Raw genomic sequence first — 21,987 nt, 5'->3', positions numbered from 1 at the left:
TGCTACGTTGGCATTTTTCTAGGGATTGACTCTGTAAGGGAAAGGAACATGTTTGGCGGACTGCTGACTCACCTCCACTTTTCTCTTTGGTCTCTGATATACCCATGTGTGAGGATGTTCTAACAGTATCACCAAATCAGAACAATATTTGTTCACCTCTCTTCTTTAGAAAGCAGGAAAACTCAGCAAGGTTACAGATCTAACACCACTTTCTCCCCATGTCCACAGGAAGCTGTGAAGTGGCTAATCTCCCTGCCTGACAAGCCATCTCACTTTCAATCAAAATGTCTATGAACATGAATAGGATTTCTAACTGCCTGCACACTTGAACCTTGAGAGCTTCTGTCCCACTGGAAAGTATAAAATCGTGTTTTACAGAGACGAAAAAGCAAATACAGGGAAATTATTATTTCACCTACCCCTAGTCATAAGGAAAGTGGAAGTCTGCCTGTCTAGCTCCAGCTGCTTGCTTTCTGGGCTGAAACTGTCCGAGCTCAGGCACTCACAGTTCTCTTCCTCTATATGTAAGTCACATATAATTGCGCTTCTCACTCATGTATGGATGGGCTGGGATGCACACACGGCATGAATGCAGGCAGCTCAAGGTCTGTGTGAACCTGCTTTAGCAGGTGGGTTGGACTGGATAGTCTCCAGAGGTCCCTTCCAACCCCAACCATTCTGTGATTTTGTGAACCACTGTGTGGATCTCCAAAAGAACCCACGTACTTCTCCCAGAAGAACAAGCCATCTTTGTTCCTGCCCATCAACTAGGTTCTGTTCACATTATTTTTCTCTGTCTCCATTGCAAGGCTATGCTTAGGCTTACCAAATCAATAAAGTACTGTGGGCTCTAATTTTCTTTGGGTTGTCTTCTCAAATCTAAACTGAAGATTTCTACCATAAACTGCTGAAATTTCGAAGTGCAGACCGGAAACCACAGGACAACTGTTGTTATAGACAACCTTTGACTGGATCAACACATAGCCAAAAGCCCATGAACTCTTGTGGAACTATGCTGAAAATCATTCTCAATAAAGGAAGTATTTTACAGACAGAAAACTGAAGAAGGAGCAGCGAAGGTCTCATGGGAAGCCAGTGAAAACCAATGAAATTTGTGTCAGGGAACACCGAAGTGTTATCTCAGTCCCTTGGCTGGGAGAGGTGAATTTTCCTCTGAAATGCTAAATGGGCTAAAGGGGGCAAACATGGGTCAAACAGCCCAAGTCCCTCTGCTGCAGCTATTCCTGCTGGCACTGCCATCCAGCAAACTGGAGAGACAGACTGGGAATCGGGGAATATGATGCTGGGCTACAGGTCTGCAGCACTGGAGTCAAGAAGAGGGGCTGCAGCAAGGACACAAGGAGCTGTGGGTGCCTGTGAAGGTCCTGCTGGTGACCACTCTCTTGGATGCACAGTACATCCCAAGAGGGTAGGGCAGCCACAAAAAGCTACAGGTCGTGGTCCCTTATGCACCAAGGCTGACATCTCGTTTACACTTATCCAGAAGCAAAAGCTGAGTATGACCTTGCCACGCTCTTGCACTGCATGCAGCAGGTTTCAGACCTCGTGAGAAACCAGGAGGTCTTTCCACCCACCCATCTCTCAGCACATCTGGGGAAGAGCAGATCTGTAACACCCAGAAAGCACCATGGTACTACCAACAGTAAAAAGTGTCATTATCTGCCAGAAGTAACCCAAGAAATCCACAGGAGAACTGAAATCAGCCAAGTGCATTATCTCAAGTCCAGTTGTGATATTCCTTCCACCCTGTCAATGAGTGATAAATAGTTTTGCTGAGACGTTTTATGGCTTTGGGTAACCCTTGATCTCAAAGTCCTTCCAGGGATGGCTGCTCTCAGCCTCAGCACCACAGACCGGCAAGATTTCTCCTCCCCAATATTTTATGCTCCTCAGGGGGACATCAAATGTTTGTACCCCTTTCAGGGGTCCTTGGCAACCCTGCTGAAAGCAAGGGATAAAAAAAAAAAGCTGCCTTTATCATTAATAATATGACATATTTCAGTAATCTCTCAATTGCTTTTAGCAACTGTTTTCCACCTCTGCATAAAACCCTCAACCTATTACTGTGCTGTGTAATCATGAGAATCATTAAGCAGTAATAGCGAGTACCTGGCAGGTAATAAAATTAATAATAAAATACTTAGTGTTATGTACTGCTGTTAACAAACAGAATTTTATATTGAGGCTATGATTCAAGACTTTTACTCACTTCCAACAAATAAGTAGGTTCATCTTAAAATGAATATACATGCAATGCTCTTTCAATATACAGTATGTTGTATTAAAACCATCGCACTTTGTTTCTCTCTTCTTATTCTAAATAAATAGCTTCCTTTTTTTCTTGTTTAGTATAACTGAGTTACTGAGCTTTATGTTCATTTTGAAGGAAGCTGTGAAAGCAGTAAGTGAAAAACTACTGACTAGAAAAGGCACTCTGTATTGAATTTCTTTAAATTAAACAAACAAACAACTCAACATATTTTGGCATGTATTCATGCTTTTTTTTTAACCTCCTATTGCTGGCAATACCCCAATATGCAGGATATTTCTCTAACAGAAGGCATGATTTAAGGGAGTTCTTTCCACTGTCTTCCAGAAGTCTACTGAAATGCAGTAACTGACCACTAAACCCTAAAGTCAAACTGGAACTAATGCAAATTTCTAAACACTGAAAGTAATGATCCATTTCACTGGATCACCCAGAGGTGATTAAATTGCAAGTGGTTGACCTTCACAGTGCAGAAACAGCAAATGGAGGAACAGGTAAGACTATAAAATGAAAGGCTGTGCACTAACAGTAAAATGCTTTGCTCAATACTGTGAACTTGGAGTCTGAAAGCAACAGACAGTAAGAAATAGCTGAATATGCAGTAGCTAAACTCTCACTGGCTACAGGCTATCAAAAGGCTGAGACTACACAAGAACCAAAGGCAATCTCAGCTTGCACTGAGATGTTTGCAGAAATGACCAGAAATGCAGTTGTTCATGTCACTGTACGTGATACTACAAAACATCATTTAAATATTGTTCATGCCTTCCTCATTCAAGAATGATAATCTCAAAGAGACGAAGCAGCACTACACCGCTATGAGAAATGATGAATCAGTCTTATGAGCAGAAAGAAAAAGATACTGGCTTGGGAGTCTGGCCTCATCTAAACAAAAAGTGAGACTAACAGAATTGGTGTCCGTAATCTTCCAGATGAGTTAAAAGCAGAGTGCAAGAAAAGCTATTTAAATCATGCTGAGTGATCCTAAAGTAAAAATTAGACAAAGGTTTGGAGCAAAATTTTCTAATTGTTACTCGAGACAAGAACTTGCCTAACTTTTAGAGAACTGTAATTAATATACCAAAGGATCATGTGTTATAGTATTCTGCAGAAGACTTCCAGTCCTGTGTTTTATCATTATTAATACATGACACTGATTTCTATGACCAACGTTGGGAATACAACAGACAGGAGGAATATCAGAGACCAGCCTTTGAATGCACTTTACCAGGACTCACAGCCTTTCTGAAGTCCTGTTTCATGTCAGCTGCAAAAAATCGAAGTTCAAGTAGTGCCTATATTAAGACATTTGCTGTTTATATTAAGGCTTTTAGTAAAAGTGGGCACGCAGATGTACAGACATTCTTCATGTGCTTGCCAAGGCACAGGAGCTGTAAGTATGCCAAGAGACATCCCGATTTGTGAGCGTGCTTCCTTGCTTTTGCAACAGGGTATTACTTGTTTTGCATTTTTGCTGTGCAAGCATAGAACAGCCTTTATACAGCTGATTGGAATGATATTATAGGTATTTAACTGGCCTGTCATTATCGTACAGTCAACACCAAACTCATGGCATGTTTTCCTCCAGTCTCTGAGGGAAATGCTACGACCTTTGTGACCCTCATCTTTTTAAGCCTGGAATTTGTCCGATTTTATATAGTGGCATATGATTAAAAAAAATACTGAAATAATATAGAATATGTAATTTCTAAACTAAATAACTCAAAATAGGATAGAAGCCTAAACAGACTCATAGTACAACCTTTTTCAGTTCCCTTAAGTTGCCATGTTTGCTTAAGAAAAACATTGCTTTAAGTATAAAATATAAGACAGTATGACCTTCACAGGCAGCTGGACAACACAAATCAGTACAATCTTAATTAACATCCGGCTCATCTACGTATGTTTTTCTTAAAGAGAAACACGTAACATCCAATAAGGTTTCACTGTGAGCATCAAATGAAAAACAAATGAATCACCATCTACAGTGAAAAAATGAGAAATGTCTCAGAAAGTTATTGATTACCCCAAACCACACTGAATGAGTTCCAAACACATCTAAGCCAAATGGTAACAATGATTTTACTCAACAATTCTGCAACATAACATTAATTTTTTAAACACACAAAGGGTTGCTCTCTGACACAAATGTTTTAATGACAAAGAACTGTCCTATCTGCTTTAAATCTCTGTCTTTATCTAGGCCACACAAACAAATAACTTGAAGAATTATAGCATATGAATTTAAGGTGACTACTCAATGGCATGAAGTTACTCACTGCTTAAATTCTGGCAGGCTAATGAAGGCCTTTCTCATTAAGGAAAATTTATTAATAAAAATCCTAGCTAAAGATGAGTTCTATTTAACTTATTTTTCTTTTGCAAAAATATAGCCTGGGGATGGTTTCTTTCGATGAGCTCAGCATTCTTCTACATCTGATATATCATATGAACAGATACTCAGCTGCTGCATAACCACTTTATGAATAGTTCCTGCTGTCAGGACACTATCAAGGAGCTTGTCTTGTTTGATTAAGCCTTGTTAAATGCTCACAAGTAGAAGAGCTTTGAAAAGATAAATATTACAGAAGTGTTCTTCCTCTGCTCTTAAGATTAAATGGACACTTTCCTATAAAATAATAAATATATCAACAAGGAGCCCAGAGAAGTTCTGCTGCTCTGCTGAACAGCTTGCTCCCATTGCTGGGACATGTGTTTGCCATTTCTCATTCTAGGCAAAATTCTCTCTCCATACATGCAGAAAGCTCGGTGAGCAGGTATTTATGTGCACTGACAATAAATTCAAAGCGTGACTTCTTACTGCTTTAATAACTCAGAACATGCACCCTGACCCGTATTTGCCAAGTAACAGCATTGGCTTTACATACGGTATCAGCCCCAGTTGAATGCTGTTAGGCTTCGATTACAACAACATGGTTACGTTTACAACATGCTCCGAACTCTGGGTCAGGCTTGAACTTGAAGCTCAAACACATGTTGCTAGGGTCAGGCTTTAGATGGGCAACAGGAGGTGGTGAGAGGCTGAGGCCTGCACTGTGCCTTTACACAGACACAGATATTCACCTGTGTAAATGGCCCAATGCTGTGTGTTAATCCTAAATCCAACTCATTCACTCAAGATGAGCCTTGACATCACCTGTCCTGAAGGAAGGCAGGATCTTTAGGAGCCTGGGTATGGTTGCTCTTCAGATGGTGTCAACAACACCCAGGGTTGGGCGGAGAGATCACTAGCACTTCTTGTTGTAGCTACCCAGACACCTGGAGGTATGCTAAAGACCGTGCCAATGTTTAGTCCATCACTCATCCTGGCTATCAAAGCACAATACAAACGGTTCCAATTACGTCTTAATTTGAATGTAACTTACTTTAAGTTTTCTGAATGCTGAACTACACAAGGTTTCAGTCTACAGGTAAGTTGGCTGTGTGTATTTGAACTGCTGAAACTGCAAAAGGTTTGTGGCCACTGAAGATATGAAATCATTGACCAAGTGGCCAACACCCTCCTGTGCCTTTTCCACAGGTCTATCATTTTCTGAGGTGGAATACAGATATTTTACATGAAAAGATGTGCTATGTACTGTCTTCAGCCTGCAAGCAAAACATTTGAGTTTCCAGTCCACTGGAACTTTCCTTAGTCACTATATGTTCAAACAAATTCTTCTCTCTATGTTTATTGTGCTTTTCCTAAACAGCTTATGCAATCCTTTTTCTTCCTCCTTTGCCCCAGTAACGTGTTTCCCACGAGTGCTGTTGTTACTGGCCTCATATATACTCAGATGTTCCCCATTCATCAGAAAAGAAGACAACACAGAGTACGAACATATTTCATGTGAAATTATGTAGGATATACTGCTTCAGCTGTTGTTGATTTACATATTTAACAAAAAAGAGTCATATGAAGTTTTAATATGTTAGTTTGGAGCAACTCTAGCCCCTCTGTAGCCATATAGTGAATGCAAGCAATTATCTTTCAACCACCACTGTTTAATTCATTACAATAGGGCCAAAGTATAGCATTTGGAAAAACCACCACTCTATAGAAACCTAAAATGATTGGATTTCCTCCTGTTATGAAACATTTTTAAAGGATCTAGGCCTTGCAGTGTTGTGGTAAAGCACAACGGCATACAGAGAAAGCAACAAATCTAATTGCTTTGTGCATATTGAAAGAAATACAATTATTTCCAAAAGGGTGGGATAATGGTTGGGCACACGCCTGCTTTAATCGCATCTTTGATCACATGTATAAAGGCAAGGGAATATACCTCACTACCTTCCAAATGAATTATTGGATGAGACATGTCCCTCCAAGGGAAGAAAAGTGCTAACAGTTCTAATACCTCAATGCAGGACTGAAAATCCACTTTCCACAAGCAAAGTTGGAACTGCGGGGCTATGGAAAACCAAAAATTTATGCACACAAATAAGTCCCAAACTGGGTCTTTGTGCGCTGTGTGAAAGAATTTGAGAGTGCTCAATCCATTTGTTTTATTGCCATGCAGGCAGTGAGAACAGAGGAGCAGGTGGTTTGCCCTGAGATGACTGTTCTTCTTGCAATGCCAACATGACAGAGCCAGCAGGATTTCTGGCACTAAAACGATCTACTGGCCTTCCAGCATGTGTGGCTTCATACACTGCCCTCAGCCTCTGTTCTCACCCTTCAAGGACTGATATAAAACCAGTATGTCCCAAGTGTGTGCTCTTTGGTTTCTGCCCCCAGAGTTCTTAAAAAATGGATCTACAGAAAACCTCACATACACCTTGAAAAGCTCTCTTGGTGGCAGGAAGAGCTGTGATGTTGGCATCTCGTCAGTCTCTCATGATCTGGGGTGAAATTCTGGCCTGACTTAAGACAAGTGTGGTCAAGGGAATCAGGTTCTCATCTTCACACGTTCATAAAAGCCTTAGCTGAAACAGAGATTTCAAAAGTTCTTGGGCATTCATTTGGAAATGGATACATTTATAGTCCTTAAATTTGCTTGAAAATTGGACAATGTGAGAGGAGTGGTACTGTCAACTACCACATCCTTTGTAGAAACTAACCCAGCTGATTTTGCACAGAAATAGGTTAGGAAGCATTCTTACAAGCCCTCCCACCAGTGCAAATGAGTGGATAATAATCTCTGGTTACCAGCCAGTAACAAAATGATGATATCAGCCACCACAGCTTAAAGGAGACATCACACTATGCCTTCATGAAATATAGAGTAACTCAAGTTGGAAGGGACCTCTGGAGGTCATCTGGCCCAATCGACACTGACAGCATGTCCAGTTACTACAAGTTGCTCAGGGTTGTGTCCAGGCAAGATTTTAATATATCTGAGCTCCTCTGGACCCCTATTCCAATTTTTTACTTACCCTCACAGTGAATAGTTATTTCCAAATATCTAATTAGAAATTACCTTGTAAATTTTTTCCACTGCCTCTTGTCCTGTTTCCCTACACCTTCTCATTTAAGTAGCAGCAGCAGCAGTAAGATTCCCCTGAGCCTCCTCTTCATAAGGCTGAGCAGGCTCAGCCCTCAGCATCTCCTTGTACATCACATCCTCCAAACCCACCACCCTGAGAGCCAGCCCTCCTCGGGGCTTACTCCAGTGTGTCAATGCATTCTTCTGCAAAGACACCTTTTTGCTGTCTATTTTAGCTAATTGCATAATTTTGCATAAATCAAGGCTGAGATAATAAGCATTTAATAAACCTTGTTTGATTTCTTTTGTTCAGTGTGCTATTAAGAACCTACTTCCACTGCCTTGTCTAGTTAGACAAGCAGCAGCATGATACCAGTGGCTCCTACTATGGAGCCATTTTTCTCATCACACAGATTTATTTATTAACTTAATCTCATCTATTTCTATAACTTCCCAAAAGACTTCAAAGGTCTGAGTTTGTCCACATGCTACTAGTTTTGAAAATGCTTTAATTGTCCATGGCAAGTCTTTAAGTTTCTGGCCCCAAATAATCCTCAAAATGGTATTTGTACAATCTCTTTGGGGATTTGTATATTATGATACTTTGAGCTTCTTCATATCACAATCTCCCTCTGTTCGTGCTGACCAAGCATCAAAACAGCAGTTTAAGCTAGGAGTTACACTTTCTACATCTTACTAAAAATAAATTAATTTCATCTAGGGGAAAGTATAAGTTAATTACATCCTGAGCATCAGGAAACAATTAACAGCTTCCTATTATATCACCCTGATTCCAAAGCTATACAATTATATGCTGCTGAAAAAAAAAAGGATGTGTGATTATCAAGACAAGGATCTTTTCTGCAAAAAATTAAAGGAAATTGTTCCACCGCTGACAATCAACACTATAAATAATGCTTAGTTAATATCTTTTCAGAAGTAATTTCCATTATTTGCAATGCTAACTTTGAGTGACGTGTTGGGCACGTGCTGGTCAGATCCTCCTCCCAAAGAGGATGAGTGTGTGCTGGACTCCGATTCCTCAGACAAACACTCACAGCTTCAGTCTCCTCTGGATATTCTGCAATATTCATTAGAATTAAATTAAAAATAATTGTTTTTATGAACCATATTGCAATTATGTCTTGCACTTGGTTTGCTTTTTACATGAGAGCTGTGAAAGGCTTGAGAAAACACAAAGGAATACACAGGCTTGCCTTAAGCAGCCCAAATGCTTTGAAGACGCAAGTAACATTGCGAAGAGCAATGGATACAACAGGCTAACTCCTGCCTTTAAACTCATTTGGCCCAGTCCACAAGAAAGTGGTGCAAACACAAAGCCAGCAGATTGTGCGACAGTTCAGCTGAATGCTAATGGAAACATGACGGCACTATACCCGTTTTGGCAACGGCCTGTAGTGAGAGAAGCAACGAAACGAACCCACGTAAACCTCCACAGCTCCAAGTCAAAGGCCACTGTGCCAGATGGCGGCCGTGTTACTGGGGGGTGGGAAAATCTTCCCGAACCATGCACATTATATAACATACATAAAGTATAAATATGATAGTGTTAATTAGTTATCAGCAGAAGAACTTTGGTCTCTGCAGATTTCTCGTACAATGCACTTTCCAGGACAGATATACCTCTCCCTCAGAAGGTTCAAATTCTGTTCCAAGTTCTCCTTCCCTATTATCTTATACCTCAAGGCTTCTTCTGTGCACTGTCCTTGACAAATGTCATCTTGTCTGGCACTTATCTAGCTGGAATGCTCTTGGAAAGATAATTTCCACAGCTCTTGATTGCAATCGTGTTGCCCATCTCCTTGATTCCTTCCACTGCCTTATCTTCTGTCACATCAAACACAGTATTACTGTGCTTATCTTCACTCTCAAGATCCCACCTTTGCTATCATCGTCTCTCAGATGCTACTGGCTTTGTCCTGACTGGCCACTTAGCTCCAGTTTCACCACTCAGTTTTAAGACTTCAAGTGAGCATCTTTATGCTTTCTGCCTTAATACACAGGAGGTATCCTCACTCAAGCAGCCACAGAGGTGCCCAAATCCTGCCCAGTATTGCTATGATCTGTACCAAAAGCTTGACATGTAAGCAGGTGTTGGGCTGAAGCTGCATGTCTGATCACCACAGTGACAAGAATTGTTTCAAAACAGCCACAATATCTCTGTGTCTGTATCCGTTTACACTCCCTTTGTTTTACATTTAGACCAAATGATGTGGGAGTAAGACTGTCTTTGCTTCTTCTGCATAGTGACTTGATACGCTCTGGGATGTGAACTTGGGGATTCCCAGTATAAATTGGTTCTTTATTCTTTGTAAACCAGCAGCACATGGGTTTTGGCAACCCACTGATGAGTGGCTGGTGGGATGCAAACCTGCTCCAACCCACAACCCATGTGAGCATCTCCTGGGCTCAAAGTCACACCAGTGCAGCATCCCAGCTCCAGGACTGGAAGCAAGGCTATGGTCTGGGTCAAAATGAGGCACAGGCAGCTGAATTTCTCTAACATCTCTACCACCAAAAGGAGAAAGTCTTGTTGCACCATATTCCTTCTCTTTGCTCTTCTTATCTCCTCCACATCCCATCATTGTACCACCCCAATATCTCCTCTCTGCTGGCTCTGACCCTCTTTGTAAATCACTTCAAGTCACTAACCAGATAGGAAACAACCCTTTCTCCTTGTTAGGTTACACTTCTGCCAAGTTAGTAAGTTAAATCCACTCAGGGAAAGGTTTGATGAGTTCTGGAGCTGGCACAAGGTAAGTAGAAGACAGACAACAGGCAAAGAATGGACAGAAGGAGTGAGAAGGGGCTACCCTTTCCTGCAACAGCAGCCAGACACGCTGCCTCAACACCGCTGTGAAACCCAAAGCATCACCTACAGTCCCGATTTTCCACAGAAAGCAGAAAACTCCCATCTCCCTGCAAATCCCTGTGTCACAGCTGTGGCAGCCCAGTAAGCACCCACACATTTGCAAGGAAAGGTAGAATTATGGCCTTGTTATGTGAAAACCAGCTTCTATATTTGCTCTGAATTAGCAAGCCAAATCAGGCATATTTTTTAATCATTTGTAAATGCACCTTTGAGATCTGAATGCATTTACTGGATTGACACACTGTTAAGAAGCAAATTATGAAGACCGTAAAATTATAGGGCTGATAATTAAGACAGTGGGTTGCATTCTGAAGTAGTGCTGTCATATTGGTAGCACTGTGATGTGCTGGTCATATAAATTACATCATACAAACTTCAAAACACATGAAATATCAATATTTGTATCTCTTTATGCACAATACTCTGACAAAAGTGCAGAAAGTAAACATAAAAACCTTGAAAGATAAATAATCTAGGCAAATTGCAAACAGTTTCTGTTCCTATCTGGTAACAACATGTGCAACTGGCACTCAAACTCAACATGATTTTTATAGTCTGTCTTCTACTGGAATATGATTTTTTTAAATGGGAATTCAGCAAATGTTTGACCCACGTGGAGTTTAAGCAAATTAAGCACTGAGGGGGTGGTCAAGTACACCCAGCAGTGGCTGCTGCCACCGTTCCCTCTCTCCATCCTTGACCATATGTTTCTGCCAGCCCCCTCACCCCAGCACTGGCACTGGTCTGAACTCATGCTGAGCCTGTTTAGAAAGCTAAATTTTTCTTATTTGGCTTCAGCTGCTTTAGTTCCCTGAACTTTTGGTCCCAGACGAACGCCAGTGCGCAGTGCAAGAGCGATAAGAGTGGGGCAGCAGCAGCCGTCAGCCAGATCTGCAGTATCACAAAACCACAGCCTTAAACCGTAGCTCAGTGACATGGGATAAGCCAGTACCCATTTCTCCCCCTCCACACTTCTTCAAAGAAAGCTTTTTTTATGGTTGTGGGGTAAACTGGTTTGCAAAAATGATCCAACTAAACTATCAGCCCTGCTGATCTCTTCTCTAGTGTAGGTGACTGACTGGTGATGGTCCAGAGATGTTTAGGCCATTCCAATGGAAGGGAAGCACAGAGGAGGGAATCAGGAGGCAGAAACGTGTCGGTGTGGGTACAAGAGAGGACCACTGCTTTCAGCAGCAGTGCTAGCTCAAAGTTTCAGCCTTCCAAACTTTTAGCCCCTCTCCACGTCCCCAGGTCCAGGCACACCTGGCTCCCTGCACACCTGTGCCATGAAGAAAAGCTGAGCTGAGGAACAGAAACAGAGGGAACCAGCAGCACACCTGCTAATGACCACTGCCTGAGGAGGCTCCTTTGGCTTCACAGGTTTCCCTGGAGCAGGGGTGTCAAACTCATTTTCACTGGGGGCCACATCAGCTTCACAGTTGCCTACAAACGGCTCAATATAATTTTAGGACTGTATAAATGTAAGAGTAGTTATAAATGAGTTTGACAGCCCTGCTCTAGAGCCTGAGTGAGCCTGTGACACATTCTGTGGGTTATCTTCTCCTTTTCTCCATGCTTCCATGCAACTCAATGCTTCAGAGTTGTCAAAAAATAAAGGAGCAAGATTTCACATCATTTTACTTCCACTCCTGCTATATAGCATTCTCCAGGCAGTGTAGGTTTAAATATTTTATTTTTCTTTGACTCTGAGATCAGTTTCATTCTTTCTGTTGCAGGGAACAAAAGCATATTCACAATATAGTCATTTCTCCCTAAGGTCACAGAAAAAATGTAGGGTTCATGGGAAAGGTAAAAACCTCTAAACAGTTAAAAAAGATTTTAAAAATTTCAAGGCATGACTGTTGTTGATATTTATGAAATTGACTAAAAATCCTTTCTCAGCTTTCCTTCTGCTAGTTAGTGGAGGAAAACTGCTTTTGTAAATCTGTCTCTCCATTCTGTTATAATGCCAATAGTCTTAATCAAACCAATGTAACTAAGGAACCTTGTGAGGCTGTGTTCAAATAGGTTTAAGATGACTCCAGCGGTTTACAATTAAATTGTTTAAAATATATGGTTTACATGCTCTGCTCTTGCTGAAGAGAAAACAAAACAAAACAAAACAAACCTAATAACAACCCATGACTAACATGGGAAGTGCATCCTTCACTCTGCAAATGCCAGTGGTTCTGCTGAGACCTGAAGCTTTGCAGTTTCTGTCTTTATTAAACTCAATAGCCTCGATGTAGCTTTTCTTCATGGACCATGTACACGAACCAAACCTGCTTAGCTCTTCCTTCTTACCCAGCCTTTCATCCCCTTTGCCAGTTCCTCATCAATTTAAACTCTTCCCATAAAGGTTTATGGTGAGGATATGACTATATTCAACCCTGGCATTCAACACAGGAAAAAAAACAAGTATGTTTCAGTTAGCAAAAGAACTCACACAGGTCTGTTGTGGCAGGAAGAGACGACAGAGCTAACACAACCACAATACAAGCAGAATAAGGGGCAAGAAAGGTAGGAGGGTCCAGAGCCTCAGGAGGGAACGGCTGTTTCTGAGAGCAGACCCTAAGCCCAGAGCTGCCAGCCAAGCCAGCACGCAGTGCTGGATACGCAGTGATGGGGAGGAAGAAGCGGGTGTCAGGAACGTGGCTGGACTGTGGAGAGGCTAACATTTGCTACTGTGACAATATCCCTCACTTTCTTAAGTTTTAGATCACAGAAAACACTGAAATTCTTAAAGTTTTACACTTCAAAAAGTGCTGGAGCATATAGATAAAAGAAATACCTCAACTGAAATGAGAAGCACAGATTCCTCCCTAGACCTTGTCCATTTATCCAACAGTGAAAGGTGGTGGGCCTCCCCCATGGCTTCAATCCAGCCTGTCACTCCACAGATGTGACTTTGGAGGGAGATAAGCGCAGACCCTTTTCTGAACACGGTGCCCAGAGCTCCCCGCCCACCCTGGCACACACAGTACCACCTCTGCAGCTCCACTCGTGGGAAGTACTTTCCTCTGTGCTTTCAGGATGCCACTCTTGGGTTCACTGTCTGACCTCTCAGTCTAGAAATCCCAATCCCAACAGAGTCTCACTTTGTTTCCCTGAGTTTGGTGGCTTCACGCAGACCCTCCTTCGCCAGCCAGCGCCTGCTGCTGCTGCAAGAAACTGCTCCCAACTGCAGCCAAGATTTGTGTTGCAAGAACTTCATTTTTCTCCAGAGCATGCAGTGCCTACCCATACTGGGACCTGATAAACAGCTCAAATTCCTAGTCAAACAGTAAATAATAATGGCAAGTGATAGGAGGATTTCCCTGTCACAATGCCAGGCTACCGGCACTGCCCTCACAGAAGCAGGGAACATGCAATAACTGCAAAGCTAGATTGCCTCTGGCGCTTTAATTCTGCCTTCCCTGCATGAGCATCAACATCAAAACAGTTTCCTTTACCTCCTCCTGGGAAGTTCCTCTAACACAAAATAAATAAAAAGTATCCTTGCACATGCTTCGTACTTCCAGGATCCTTTGCTTGCCTTCTGATCTCTGCTAACCTGAGACGAAAGTTAATGATTGACTCCATCTGGAATGGAATACATAAAATATACAGCACAAACCACTCGTACAACACCCGCCTTCTTGTGTACATAGCAAAAGAGCGATCGCTATTTGCACACGCGTTGTTAACTACTTGATCTCTGAGCTGTGCCTGAGGAAAGCTGTTGATGGGACTGACTAAATTATGAAAAGGCATAGCTTCAAGGAAAGAACTGAGCAAACAAACAAAAGCCTTACGTCTTAATTTCCAGAAACGTTGCATAACCACAAATTTTACTGAAAGACATGAGAAACTGAGATTCCTGGACCAGGAATCATATACATATAAATACACAAATACATATACCATATATCATGTATACATACCTATATATATATATCTGTTCATGCATACACGCTCATATATACATATGGGATTCAATGTCATTAAAATTAGCATAAATAGGCAAGATTGAAATACAAAAGAAGGTGCATTAGGTATCAAAGATTGTAGAAAAAATGTATATATTAACCTAAGAACCGTATGCTTTTTTATAAAATTAAAATAATTTATATTAATTAAAATATATAATTGAAAGTGTTGTGATAGGGTAGAGTTAGCAAGAACCTTCTTGATTTCAAACCACATCATTTTGCAGCTTTACTCAGCTTCGCTTTGAAAGCTTTTCTTTCAGTGTGTTACTCTGGCAGAACTTCACAGAAATGTGAAAATGCTTTATTTTGGAAAATAAATTAATGAAAGTGAAATGATCTGGGCAGAGAGCTGATGATATAGTCTCCTGTGTCCTATCTCCCCAAAGAAGTCAGCAGAGAAGAGCTTTCTCAAGTGACTGAAAGCTATCTTTTCAGGGTTAGTCCAATTGGTAGCTCTTGGCTAAAGGAAACGCAACCACTGGAGGAGAACCAAAGAAGTCGCAAGAACACGGTGCAGGAGGTGGAAAAGCACATCAGCCTTTTAGGTGGAAGTACAATATTAGATTGGCTTAGGCGGATCAAAAAATCTCATCTTAATGAATTCTATCTCTAAAAATGGCATGTATGTTTGTTTAGTATCTGAAGATTGGTCAGGACCTGACTTTAGAGACAGTGACCTCTAGACAATTCTGTTTCTTAAATCCTTATGTTTCTTTTAGCGTAAAAGCTTACACAGTTTTAGTAGCGCATCATTACACTGTTAACATACTTTCAAGCACAGTAATAGCATTTAATAAACTATGTAACTCTATGGTTTATATCTTTAAATATTATAACAATACACTAACACTAAGGCTGTCTTGATTACATTTCTCTAGAAACTGTTATCATTATGTGCCCTGAGTTCTTTGCACCTTAGCATGCCAATGAACTTTTGAACCCTACCACTGTGAAAAAGGTTGACTATTTATTGCTTAGAATAAATAAATAAATAAATAAATAAATAAATAAATAAATAAATAAATAAATAAAATTATGGACCTGTAGGCGCTATAATCCTGCAGAAGTTAATGACTCTGAAAGTTATGCACTCCAATATATTGAGAAGTTTTATTAAAGTGATAATTTTCCTGAAGTGAGACCCTTGGAAGACCAGTGAAAACCGGTCTTGGCTTCTCCTGCTTCAAAACATACAGCTCTTTACCATGTAAAACCTCTTTTGTAAGATGAAACTCAAATACAAACTCAGACAAAAGGGCAAACAAATTTCTGTTGAACCATATCTTGCATTTTGTCTCTTCCAAAAGAAAGAAAAATCTCTAAGAAACATGCCTCATATTTCCCTAATCAGAAAGAAAGAAGATGCTGAATTATTAGGATTTATTAGGATTTATTAGGAATTATTAGGATTATTAGGATTAGGATTTCTATCAAAATCACTGGCTCATCTGACAAGTTTCCTAATTATTTACTCAACTATTTAACAGAATTGTAAATCGGGAAAGGTGTTGCTTCTTGCAATGACTAGTGATCAAGTACAAAACCCGTAGAGGCATTAAATGTCATTCAAATTACACCTGCTGCACCATATACATAATGACAATTTCTGATATTAAAAAAAAAAAAAGAAAATAAGGTGGTCTTTTAATATTGCTGTTTGGTCAACTGAAGCTTGAAGACATCCTGAATGATTAGGCACATTTTCTGCAAGAAATGAGGGACTTGGGACTCTTGGAAAATATACCAGATTTCGATGACAATCTGGCATCTAGAAACAATTAGCACAGAAAGAAGTTTTCAGACACCCTGACTTGTAAGCCAGGCAGCCAGCAAGTATTTCAAAATATGCCCCTTGAAACTGCTTTTGGTTGCCAGAGGTAAGATCAGCTCTAAGTCAATGCTCCAACCAAGAAAGAGATACTTGTATCCTGCCAAACTGCGCTGAAAGTGGCACAACGTGTTGCCTTCAACTGAGAGGGAAACGAGTTTGAAATTGTTCTGCTTAGGATAAAACTCTAATTGACTTCAGTAGTAGCGTTATACATCCTCGTTATTGGGCTTGCTGCGATGACTCTCCAAAGCACCAAGGCTGTGACACCTTCCTTCAGGCACATGCAGCCAGACCGAGGGAGCTCAGGGACATGCTCTTCCCCAGGGCTGCCCCTGGGCAGGTGTTTGCACGAAGGAACGTAGCAAGGCAGAATCTTCGTAGGGCCATCTCAGTCCCAAGGAAACTGAAGGCCCCATGACCCTCTCAAGCACAACTCACAGTTTCTTCAGGAGGCAGGTCCATACTCATCACTTGCAGCTTAGGGAGCACTTTAGGGCGGCTCTGTTGCAGCCATCCTCAAAGAAAGAGCTCACCACTGAACAGCTATAGGGTCTCTGAAGCTGCAGCAGAACAGAGGGTAAAGCTTGGTTTTCAGGCAGCAGCCAGAGCCCCAGCAGTTTGTCCCTGCAGGGCTGTTGGTGCCTGGAGAGCCTGCAGCTGGATTGTGCCCATCGCAGCTCTCGCCTTGCTCTTCTTAGTGTCCTGCACAACAGCAAGAGGCTGCTTAAGGGTCCGTCCCCAAGCGCCATGCTGCTGAAATCATCAGCTTTGTTTCATGGCTGTCAGCCTGATAATTTAAAGGCTTACCAAGAGACAAACTTCAGAAGACTTCACTTCAAAAAATATGCTTCTATTAACCAAAAGACTTAGACATTCGCTCAGCCAGCTACTGGATAGAGAGGCAAAGGACACTACTGGATGTAAAAATTAACCATGTTAGCTAAAACATAGCTCAAAATCCTGTTTCTTTTTCCATAAATCACCTCAGCTATGGACCAGGATTTACATCACAGCCTCATCTCCCACACACTGCTCATTACCTGTCCTGGTTTCAGCTGGGATAGAGTTAATTTTCCTCCTTGTAGTTGGTATAGTGCTGTTTTGGGGATTTAGTATGAGAAGAATGTTGATAACACATGAATGTTTTAGTTGTTGCTAAGCAGTCAAGGACTCTTCAGCTTCTCATACTGGCCTGCCAATGAGGAGGCAGGGATTGCATGAAAGGTTGGGATGGGACACGGCTGGGATAGCTGACCCCAACTGACCACCGGGATATTCCATACCATGTGACGTCATGCTCAGCATATAAAGCTGGGGGAAGAAAAAGGAAGGGGGGAACATTTGGAGTGATGGCTTTTGCCTTCCCAAGTAACTGTTACATGTGATGGAGCCCTGCTGTCCTGGAGATGGCTGAACACCTGCCTGCCCATGGGAAACAGTGGATTAATTCCTTGTTTTGTTTTGCTTGTGTTTGTGGCTTTTGCTTTACCTATTAAACTGCCTTTACCTCAACCCATGAGTTCTCTCAGTCACCCTTCCAATTCTCTCCCACATCCCACCAGGGGTGAGTGAGCGAGTGGCTGCGTGGGGCTTGGTTGCCAGCTGGGGTTAAACCATACCATGACTGAAGCTGGTGGGTGCAAGTCAAGACCCAGAACGTCCCAGCAGCCAGGTCCCCGGGTGCCAGGTGACATAGCACAGACCAGGACAGAGGCTCCTGACTTCACAAAGGAAAAATACAGATCACAAGCAACCAAGGAACAGTTACAAGAAGGAAAAAACTCTCTGGGCTCCTCCTCTCCCTCCTTTAGCCAGCATGCACTTGCCTGAGGAGGTGAAGGGGGCACAGGCCTCCCATCCCCACTGCCAGGACTGCCAGCGTGCAAAGCCAGGCTTACCAAGATGCTACTCAGATGGCTTCAGCCCTCACTGAATGAAGAAGTCCCTGCCAGAGAGGGACAGACGTGCAACAAACAGGCCACAGGAATGGGGGCTATGAAGCAACATATGAGGCTGGGGTGAGACAGGCAATAGGAATTCCATGAGGAATTTAAATCAAGCAGCTCTCATAAGTATTTGAGTTTAGACATGTGCTGTTTGGTCTAGTATGAGAGTGCTTTAAATATCTACATTTGGTTGGGTTTACGTAAGCAACACCATGCTTACAGTTTCGTTTTACACTTTTACTCCTAAGTAATGTGTTCATCCTGCAGTATACAACACTTGCTCATATGCACTTTCACCCAAATACACACATAATCACCTGTCTGGCTGCATCACTCCTGCTGGGGGCTTATCTTGCATTTGCAAGCATCACTAAGAATAGCATACAGTATTTTCCTTGAGTGCATGTGTGTGTTGGTTTCCTATCATCTGTTTGCCTGCCCCAAGGGCTGCTGAGATAGCCCGTCTTTGATCCTGAAAACCCTCCACGTTTTCATTTAGCCTTAACAATTATACACTTATCTTGGACAGGAAAAGGGAAACTTTAAATGCAGGGTTGTCTAAAACTTGTCTACCAGCCAGTTTTCTATTGCATATTTTGCTGCTTTTATGGTCTGGAAAACTGAAGAAAACTAACCCTTTGCACAGAGTATCCCAACAGAGAAACAGAACAAAGCTAACAAAAAATTATGGGAAGACAGACAATTTTGGGTGCAGTTTCACGAGATAGTTCTAGGTGACCTAACAGCTCACTGCTGCCAATATAGGAGGTCTCGCTTCTCCTCTACTACCTCCTCCTCCTGCTCCTTGTTTCACATTCCCAGCAACAATCTTCTGTGGGTTCTGGCAGTCAGCAGTTCAGAAAACTAACCTGCCCACCGAACTGACACGCTGGATCTGCTCCCAAGAAGTGCAATAAGTACATGAGCAGACAAAAGAGAAGAGGTGGGACTACACAAACAGGAGTGGGGAGTAGGAACAGGGTGACTGGAAGAGCAGATCTCCCCATTCAGCCGTAACTACACATTATGCAGGCTGGGCTATTCATAAAAGCACAGACCAAGGAGATCTAGGCTACTTCCTACAGATTTGCAAAGGAATGTCCATAGGTGACTTCATGGGATGGGTAATTATTATTTTGTATCTGCAGATCATCCTTCCTCAAGAACAGCACCATGTTTCATTATCTTAATAAGATGACAAATGTCACCCCTGATTGTGAGACTACTGAGCTGATTCTAGGAGCCAGATTTGTTGAAGTTTCCTCAGATTTCTCCTTAGGGAAAGATTTCAAAGCTTGTGCTTCTACATTTAACTATGAGATACACAGACTTAACATGATCTTAATAGAAATGTTGTATTATCCTTGAATCTTCAACTTCTAATGAGAGAAATGAGGAACAGCAGGATTCTTTTCAGGGACTTGGATGATCAACTGGGCACTAAGTCCACCCTGCAGAACATCCATGCCAGTGCACCCTGTCAGCCCAGTCAGCTACATTGAAGAGGAAATTCAGACTTGGAACAGACACTGGTGTGTTCTGGAGCCAGACCACTAAAACTACCTTTAGTCCGCAAACATGGATATCACTGGTGTGCATCAAAGGTGGCAATGGTCCTCATCATGTGAATGCAACCAGTAAAAACCACAGAATCATAGACTTGTTTAGGTTGAAAAAGACCTTGAAGATCATCAACTCCAACCATTAAACTAATGCTGCCAAGTCCACCACTAAACCATGTCTCAAGTGTCACATCTACATGTGACATCTACAGGGTCAATATCTGTACTAGCAGCAATGATGGCACCTCTCAAATCAAGCAACATTTCTACCATTTTGCAGTGTTTATCTGGCATTTCAGCAAAGATTCAAAGAAAATTTAAGCAAAAACTATTGGGAAAATATCTTCACAATCTCTTTCTAGTTACACACTTAACACATAATTACAATAGGACTTTTCTTCCTGAATCACAAGATATTCCATCAACAAACAGAAAGCTTTAAAATTCCTTTTTTCTTCTCTGTAGTGTATGGGTACAGATGGCACACTAAATACACCGCAGAAAATAAAAACTGAGTCAAGCACTTCTGTTAACAGTTTCTGTGCTGCACGCAACTTCAGTCACACGGCACTGTTAATTACTGCTGGTGCTAACTGTAAGGATCCCCTTCCATCTGCTGGGACCAGCTGATGCAAAATAAAAACAAGCCTTTAGAACAAGCTGCACCTCTGCAGGGTCGCTGCCCGTACGGCGGCGGGAGCCGGGGCGCACACGGAGTTCGTGCGGGAGTGGTTCCCTGTGCTCTGCTTATTTCTCGCTGGAGCACTGAAACACTATTGCTTGAGGTTTGTTTGTTTGTTTTAGTCTTTAAAGACGCACCTCTCCTTCTGCGTCGCCTGATCCCTTAAGGGATCCATCAGCCTTCTCCCCAGACGCCTCCTGTCCCATGCAGGGGAGCAAAGGTGCCCAGGGGAGAAGACCCTCGAGGGGGTGACTTAGCGCCCCGGGCTCGGAGCGCCAGCTGCCACCTCCCCTCTTCCTCTTCGCTGCGGAACGCGGTGCCGGAGCCCGGCGACGCGCTGGACGCAGGTCAGGTGCTCTGATGCAGAACAGACCCTCGCCCTCCGCCCCTCAGAGACGCCTCCCGCCTGCAGGGGGGCTGCTGTTGACCCCCGAGTACATGTCACCGGCAAAGCGAGGGGAAGGCACCGCTTACCGGAGCTGCTCGCCGGTGAGCAGGACCTCGGCCATGTGCTCCAGCTCCGCCGCTTTCTGCTGCATGCTGCTCATGCCCTCCTCCATCGCCGCCGGCCTGCGGGCACCGCACCGCCGGGTGAGGGGGGACCGTGGACCCGCCGCCCGCCCCCGCTGGCAGCTGCCAGGGCCGCCTCCCGCCCGCCCCCCGCGGCTGCAGAGCTTGTCGCCGGGGGTGGGGGGGAAGCGGCGGGCCCCCCCGCCGCTTCGGCTCACCTGAGCGGGGCAGGTCACTTTTCCCCTCGGTAGGCTCGGATCCCCCCCACCGCTTCCCGTGTTATTGTGTCACAGGCAGGCGGAGAAACACATGGCTGCAGCCGCTGCAGCCGCAGCCAGGCTCGCCGAGGCAGCAGCGTCCCCCCCCGGCTGTCACACGGCAGGGTCGGCGCTGCCTGTCCCCGCGGGAAGCGGCGGGCTCCCCGCCGGGGGCTGCCAGCCAAGCGGCTGCCGCCGTCCCGGCTCCCCGGCGGTCCCGCTGCGGTGCGGGGAACCCCGCCGCTCCCCTCCCTGCCTGCCTCGGGGAGGGGAGTGCAGAAGGTGGCCGCGCACGGAGGAGCGCAGCGCTCCCCTCCCCTGACTCCCTTCGCGCGGGTGCGAAGTCCCCGCGGCCTCACTCCGGCGCGGGGCTGAACGGAGCGGAAGCGCGGGAGCAGCCGGGCCGGTTGCGCGGTGGGCGCTGCTCGGCGCTGCGCGGCCGCGGCTCTGGGACGTTCTGTCGGCCGCGCAGGGAGTGCGCGCTGCGCCTTGGCAGAGATCCTTATTGATACGGGGGGCGGGGGGGCAGAGAGGGAGCTATTGATCCGGATTTTACTCTCAAAAACTGCTGCTGCTCTCCCGCCGTCCTGAGCTGTGCTCAGCCGCTACCGAGGTG

At 43.6% G+C, this 21,987-nt stretch overlaps 1 protein-coding gene across 2 annotated transcripts in view; it reads right to left on the bottom strand.

Moving 5' to 3' along the window:
• DEPTOR (DEP domain containing MTOR interacting protein) overlaps positions 1-21,590 on the bottom strand; it is a 76,664-nt gene extending 55,074 nt beyond the window's left edge. Inside the window, exons 1-2 of one of the 2 annotated variants that reach the window (XM_065054332.1) lie at positions 21,333-21,590; positions 21,079-21,174 (exon numbers count right to left, since the gene is read on the bottom strand). In XM_065054332.1, coding sequence (XP_064910404.1) covers positions 21,079-21,164 — 86 coding nt within the window. In that variant the 5' untranslated portion in view covers positions 21,165-21,174; positions 21,333-21,590. Of the gene's footprint in view, positions 1-21,078; positions 21,309-21,332 lie in introns of those variants that run through there. The other variant, XM_005507275.3, reaches the window with a different exon arrangement.
• Between the last annotated feature and the right edge of the window lie 397 nt (positions 21,591-21,987).

Source organism: Columba livia, chromosome 2, assembly GCF_036013475.1.
Source record: "Columba livia isolate bColLiv1 breed racing homer chromosome 2, bColLiv1.pat.W.v2, whole genome shotgun sequence".
NCBI lineage: Eukaryota > Metazoa > Chordata > Aves > Columbiformes > Columbidae > Columba > Columba livia.
Note: the sequence above shows the minus strand (reverse complement) of the source record. Positions and strands in the feature narration are given on the sequence as shown.